This window comes from Chiloscyllium punctatum, chromosome 36, assembly GCF_047496795.1.
Source record: "Chiloscyllium punctatum isolate Juve2018m chromosome 36, sChiPun1.3, whole genome shotgun sequence".
NCBI classification, from domain to species: domain Eukaryota; kingdom Metazoa; phylum Chordata; class Chondrichthyes; order Orectolobiformes; family Hemiscylliidae; genus Chiloscyllium; species Chiloscyllium punctatum.
Genome location: NC_092774.1, coordinates 3,325,175 through 3,332,476, shown reverse-complemented (window position 1 = coordinate 3,332,476; position 7,302 = coordinate 3,325,175). Strand labels below are relative to the sequence as shown.

Genomic DNA, 7,302 nt, shown 5'->3' with positions numbered 1-7,302 from the left:
CCTAAATGCTCACTCATGTAAAATTATGAAATGTATGGGATTCCAAATCTCTTGGTGTTCTGGAACTCGCGGCATGTAATGTGTGCAGAAACAGAGTTCCTCATAACTTTTAAGAAGTATTTCAATGAATGGTTGCAGTACCAACTCAAACAAGGCTATGGGCTAACAGCTGGAGAATGGGATTAGCATAGTTAAGCCCTTGTTTTTCACCTGTGCAGACTATCTGGGCGGAAAGTTGCCTTCTGTGCTGCAAACCTTTATGACTCCATAACTAGCAGTAATCAGGTCACTTCGCTCAGTGGACGAAGCAACAGGGGAACGTTTGCAAGTAAAGTGCACCCACGCCAAATAGGAGTGGAACGCACTGTTTCGAGATACATGCTCATTCATGATATATATTGCATCATTAGCTACGCTGTGAATGTATCCGACTTCTTCCCAATTAAAACATTAACCAGCGTTGATATGAAAATGCTCGGAAAAACCAATTCTCAAAATTCAAGAGGAGATTGTTCAAGTCAGTCCTTTTGAGTCGAGACTGTTTAGTTACTCGGTACCCATTCGTAAATAATCAGAGAATGACGGAAACATTCATTGAAAATGATTTTAACATACATTGAATGAAGCCTTGCCTTGGTCGTCATTGGGGAGAAAGTGAGGACTGCAGATGCTGGAGATCAGAGCTGAAAATGTGTTGCTGGAAAAGCGCAGCAGGTCAGGCAGCATCCAAGGAGCAGGAGAATCGACGTTTCCTGAAGGAGGGCTGATGCCCGAAACGTCGATTCTCCTGTTCCTTGGTCGTTATTGTTTTGCAGCGTTTCTGTATTGTTATTAACCTACATATTCATTCCTTCTTTTTTTGTCTCAGTTTATCTTGCATGATACTGTCTTACTAATTATTACATGGCACCAAATATCTACTCTACCGTATAGGTCACTTTTTATCTCATTGTGTTCAGCTCTGTGTCATGTGTTGTTATTTTCGATAATATATAATTCCATGTTCCATTTTACAAATCTCCCTTAGTAACGCCTTTCCTGTTACAGTTCAATATGTTTTTCAGCACAATGACTCTTGTCTTAAGGACACCAACAGTTCAGCAAATGAACATACCATTACTTAAAATCATGTTTCAATTATCACTTTACCTCATGTTGTGTCTGTTTATAGTACACCAGGCCATTAACATCTATCAACGCATCAGAAATTCTATAAGAATGTCCAACACTTGGTGGGGCTTACAGATTTTGTGTTTTTGCAGAACTAATAAATGCTCTGCAGTTAATACATTGCTCAGTACTTGTCTGTGATGGTGACCTCCTCAGATGTCTTCCTTAGTATTTTAAAACAGACTTTGACCAGTTCAGCCATGGATAAGTGAACTCACTTTCTAAAAATCAAAAAGCAAAAAAAAAAGCATGAACTGAATAGATGAAAGATTCTTGAGATATTTAGAACAACCAGTAAATAATGAGTGATGGTTTTAGGTTCGAGATGGGGGTCTCAGCATAGTATTAATTCAAGATCTCGACGTGTGGTGAGAGTTGAAGGCAGACTGAGTAGCCAACTTATTGCCCTTCTATTTTTTTCGATTTGCAGATTTCCGTTAGCAATGTTACAAATGGAAGATAAGAGATTTTGTTTTTTTTATTGGCAGAACTGCACCTGACATGCACGTTCTAACTGAATTGCCCCTCTGGAGATTCCCATTTAGGATAAATGAGGGACACCTCGAATGTATGTCAGGGCTGCAGTCTGGAAATTCGGTAATCCCTTCAATCGCTGAAAACAAAATATGCATGGGCCAGCGAATGGGCTGTTCTTTGCAATTTTCTATCCATTTCTCGCTCTTATTGGTGCACCCGGTAAGCAGGCTGTTCTAACTCAGCCATGTTTTTATTCTTCATAATAATATGCTCGTTGCCTTCACGATCTGGCTGAATATCCGTAATATCCAATGTTTTGTCTATATAACGGACTTCAACCAGGTCCCCATATGTCTCAGTTGTCAGAGTAGAACTTGGAGCAGAGAAGTTTGCAGTTATTCCTATACGAACAAGTGTTTAATCCAGCAATGGATATTGAGCAATTACCAACAATTTTGAAAGGTCTGAATTTGAGTCTGAGTCTCAGCACGGAAATTCGATGGATTATGTCTCTTTCAGTGTCAGACTGCATGTGGCTGCTGTCTGGCGTTTGGAGATTGTTTGGTATCATCTATCTCACTCTTTCTTCATCTTCCATAGCAAACGTGTTAGCGATTATTATCTTATATCAAGGATGCTGTGGTCTCTCCCGATGCATCACCTGCTAAATGCTGGCAATAGCCGTCGCTGATTTCTTAGTTATCATCAGTGGATGTATCCTCAACTGGATTGGCCGCATCTATTTTAGCTACAGCGTTCTGTCCACCACCCCTGGCTGCAGCCTCAGTGCTGTGCTGATCTACGCCACGCGAGATTGCTCCGTCTGGCTGACAGTGGCTTTCACCTTCGACCGTTTTGTGGCCATCTGCTGCCAGAATTTCAAGACCAAATGCTGCACAAAGAAAACTGCGTCACGGGTCATAGGGTTCATCTCTGTCCTACTCTGCATGAAGAACGTCCCTTTCTACTTCATCTACAAGCCCATGTATATACTCGATGCAGTGCCCTGGTTCTGTGATATCAAGTCGATATTCCACACTTCGCCCAGTTGGCAGGTCTACCGATATTTAAACAATATACTAGTCCCCTTGCTTCCATTGTTCCTCATTGTGCTGTTCAACGCCCTCACTATAAGTCACATTGCAATGGCCAACAGAGCCCGTGAGAGACTCCGCAGAGCTGGAAAAGATGGAGACTTAGAGATGGTGAACCGCAAGAGGTGCATTTTCCTGCTCTTTGCCATCTCTCTTAGTTTCCTCCTCTTGTGGGTTACTTATATCGTACACTTTCTCCACAGAATGGTTCCCGGTGAGGAGTATGTTGGCAAACGGAATTTCAACGAACCCAAGTATATCCTTCAAGAGACAACCAACATGCTCACCTTACTCAGCTCCTGCAACAACATCTTCATCTTCGTGGTATCACAGAAAATGTTCCGGGAAGAACTCGAGAAAATGCTGAAGCGCCCCTTCCAAATGTTGACGGCCAGCACTAAGTGGTAGAAAGAAAAATGTGCAGAACATCTTGCCAGTACTTCCCTTTAGACATGTAAAACCCTCTCCCAGAATCAGCCATTCGTGGCTTCAGGTCTGTGGGAGAACTGTAAGTTGTTCCAGTAGTTTCCTGTTGCCAGCTCAAAAAGATTTGAACGTCCAGCTGTCCATTATGGATGCTTACTCAAGGATTGTTCCTATTAGCTCAGCAAGTACGTAAAATATTCCACCCTTACTACTTCAAAATGAAAAGAGATTTCTCTCTGCAACCCTGGTCAATAATTATCCCTCGTGTCATAACAAGTGAGGTAATGTTTCTCCTTATTCGTCTTTACCTTTTCTTTTAATTTGAATCCTACTGTGCTCATTCGTTGCTAATTTTGGATAAAATGATTGTAAAGTCCACAGTTTCTTCAAAAGTATATGATTCGTCCTTCCACCCTTCTGTCCTTCCGTCCTTCCTTCCTTCCTTCAGTCTACCCTCCATTCCTTTCCATTACTCGGTATCAGTCTCATTGTGAACGAAACAGGCATACAAATCATAACCAGCTAGTTTCATCCTTTGATGTATTTTTAAATAAGGGCGACTCGAAAGCTCCAGTCGGCCCAACGATCGTGCACATCAACAGAACCAAGATTCATTGTAAAATCAGACAAAGTGATGTGGTACGAGGAAGCAACCATAGTTTGGTGGAATAGGAAAAAAGGCTCAAAAAAACAGACAGGAAACATTTGGGTATGTTCTGCTAATATGCTAACGGACTCAGAACTGTTCAACAATGATAAACGCAGGTAGAAGAAGAAATCATTCTTGAAAAGTTGTTTTTAATGATGTTTCTGTTTCTTTTGGTAGCGAACGTTTAAATTGATCTTGAAGGGATGAGAGCATTTGTCATTCTAACTGACCATTCATTTCTTAGGTTTAACGGAATTGACGCATTTTTCCTTTCTGAAATATATTTCCATTTGTAAGTATTTATCAATGTGTCGCTTAATCAGGCCAGATTAGTAATACCTCCTTAAAAATTACATTCAAAGATTGGAAACTCATCTGTCACGTTTTGGAACGTTTTTGAACATTCCCAACTCTGAGCGAGTTTTGAGAACACTTGTAGCTCAGGTTGAGGTGTCGGGATATGGGTTTTCTCGCTGAGCTGGAAGATCAGTTTTCAGACGTTTTGTCACCATACTCGGTTACACCATCAGAGAGCGTCCGGATGAAGCACTGGTTATGTGGCCCACTTTCTATTTACATGATTAGGTTTCCTTGAGTTGGTGATGTCATTTCCTGTTCTCTTTCTCAATGGGTGCCAAATGAATCCAAGTTAATGTGTTTGGTTATAGAATTCCAGTTGGAATGCCATGTTTCAAGAAATATACGTATGTGTCTCTATTTGGCTTTTTTCTAGAATGGATATGTTGCCCCAGTCGAAGGGATGCCTTTCCTCATCTGTATATAAGGATATTAGTCAGAGTGATTTATGTCTTTTTGTGGTTAGTTGTTGTTCATGCATCCTGCTGGCCAGTTCTCTGAATGTTTGGCCAATGTAGCGCTTGTTACAGTTCTTGCAAGGTATTTTGTAAATTATGTTAGTTCTGCTTTTTGTCGGTGTAAACTCTTTAAAGTTCATGAGCTCCTGTTTTAGTGTGTTAGTGGGTTTGTGGGCTATCATGATATCAAAAGGTCTGAGTAGTATGGCAGTCATTTCTGAGGTGTCTTTAATGTAGGGGAGAGTGGCTCTGGTTTCTGGACGTGTTTTGTTTGCTTGTTTGGGTTTGTTTCTGAGAAATTGGTGGGCTGTGTTCTTTGGGTACATTTTCATAATTCCTGCATTGGTGATTTTGCTTTGCTCTTCGTAGATCCTCTGTACTGCTGTGTCTTGTCGCGTGTTGTCATAATGTTCAAATGCAGCTTACTCTTTGAGTGTTGCGATGATTGTGTCTGCAGTTCGTTATTTTGTCTGTATCTGTTATTTGCCTGCAGAGACTGGTTTGAAGTTCATCAGTCAGGATTAGTGGTGCTGGAAGAGCACAACAGTTCAGGCAGCATCCAAGTAGCTTCGAAATCGACGTTTCGGTCAAAAGCCCTTCATCAGGAATAAAGGCAGTGAGCCTGAAGCATGGACAGATAAGCTACAGGAGGGTGGGGGTAGGGAAAAAGTAGCATAGAGTACAATGGGTGAGTGGGGGAGTCGATAGGTGGAAAAGGAGATACCGTCCACCCTCTCCTCCTTGACCGATCACCTTCATCCCCTCCCCCACTCACCCATTGTACTCTTTGCTACTTTCTCCCCATCTCCACCCTCCTCTAGCTTATCTCTCCACTCTTTAGGCTCACTGCCTTTATTCCTGATGAAGGGCTTTTGCCCGAAACGTCGATATCGAAGCTTAATGGATACTGTCTGAACTGCTGTGCTCTTCCAGCACCACTAATCCAGAATCTGGTTTCCAGCCTCTGCAGTCATTGTTTTTACCTTGAAGTTCATCATTTTCATTTAAAAATACCTTGTAATAAGTGCAATAAACACTAGATTGGACAAGCTAGCATAACAGTGTTGTACAGGATACATGAACGCCATTGGTCATTTTGAAAATGGCTGTGTGTCTTTTTGCTCGTGTGTAAATGTGGTTCACTTTCTCATTATTCCGAATCCCCCAACTATGCTCATTTTAGATGCAATTAAATTCTAAATAAGATGTATGAAGTTTATCGGTGCTTCGGTCGGGTATGTTGGGAGAAGATGTTCCCCTTATTAAACTGGTCGACAAGAGGGGGCACAATTCTAAGGTAAGAAGGGATTTGAGGAAACAAAATCTCTCAAAGCGCATTGGTTATGCGAAACCCATTGCTTAACATAATACAGGCAAGAAATTGCAAAACGTTTCAAATGTGTTTGCATGCGTGTTGAAACGTCACTGCATGTTACACAATCAGTCAGAATGGTGAAATTTGGATTCAACAGTTAAATGTTTGATTTCTGACGTGGAAGTGATGGAATGGAGCATTTTCCTCATCTTGATGTCAAGACCCTTTGGCTTCGTGGCAGGAGAGAGCATCATTTTCGACCAAATTTAACGATGGGCTATTGGAAATGAAATGACATTGCCTGAGCTAAGTTCCCCCACGATCAACAGCCTGAGTGTAACCATTGACAAGAAACTAAAATGTATTCTCAATTCAAACAGCAGATCAGTGGCTAGAAATACTGCAGCGAGTCATTTACATCCTGATTCGAGAATCACGATGAATTTTCAGCAAGTCACAAGAGTATGATGAAGTATTCTCCACTTTCCCAGATAGCTCACAAAGCATGCATCGAACATATACTGCAGGCAGAGCAAAGCAGACCGGATAATTATTGTGGCATCCACCATCACTCTCAAAGGTTCAAATACAATTTCTGCCTGCATGGTTTGGTTGGAACGCAAAGTTTTCTATTTTATTCATTTTTGCAGGAGTGGTTGCATTGGGCTCGTTGTGTTCTATGCTGGCGTTTTACACACTGTCAGTCAGGATTCATATACTGATAATTAATATGTATATGATAACGTCACCACCAAATGAATTAAATGAGCGAACCTGTTTCCCTAATTTATAGAATACATAGGCACCTGAGCGAAAAGACGAGTAGAGGCAATTTCAGGTTAGTAGTAAGACCTCCAGTCAGCATGTCCCATCAGAAACTCCAGTTGATACATGTATGACAAGTGGATTTGGAATAACAGCCTAAACATTCGTTGCCAGCAGTCTGTTTTAAGATAATGGAATTACTCATTTGTCAATGTTACAAACTGAAGTTTCATAGATGTGTGTTGATATGTTCATTGAACTGCATTTGAGCTACATGATGCAATTTAGCTTCTCCCTGGACACTCTCAGTTAGAATAAATGAGAGGCAAGTTGAATCTGTTGTATAACTGAATTGTGCAGCTTGGAGAATTTCCTGAGGAAGACATAAGACAATACTAATGACCAAGGAAGTTGCAGAATATTTGATCTCGACAGTTAAAGTCACAGCAGAGTGATTAATATCAGACCGAAAATACTGAAAAAGTGCAGTTATTTTGAGATCTCAGGTGGGAACAGCATGTGAGATATTAATCTATGTGGTCTTTCACAAATTAAGCAATGACGTTATTAAAGGTGAGTGATTACCAGCCC

The 7,302-nt window shown here is 41.1% G+C and overlaps 1 protein-coding gene across 1 annotated transcript; it reads left to right on the top strand.

The window, feature by feature from the left end:
• The first annotated feature begins 2,315 nt into the window (after positions 1 to 2,315).
• Positions 2,316 to 3,149, top strand: LOC140461076 (probable G-protein coupled receptor 139). Its single transcript, XM_072555858.1, has one exon. It carries the CDS (start codon positions 2,316 to 2,318, stop codon positions 3,147 to 3,149), a length of 834 nt encoding a protein of 277 aa, XP_072411959.1.
• The last annotated feature ends 4,153 nt before the right edge of the window (positions 3,150 to 7,302 follow it).

Bases quoted from the DNA above. Each gene is read 5' to 3' on its own strand.
- LOC140461076 (XM_072555858.1), top strand. From the start codon at position 2,316: ATGCTGGCAATAGCCGTCGCTGATTTCTTAGTTATCATCAGTGGATGT.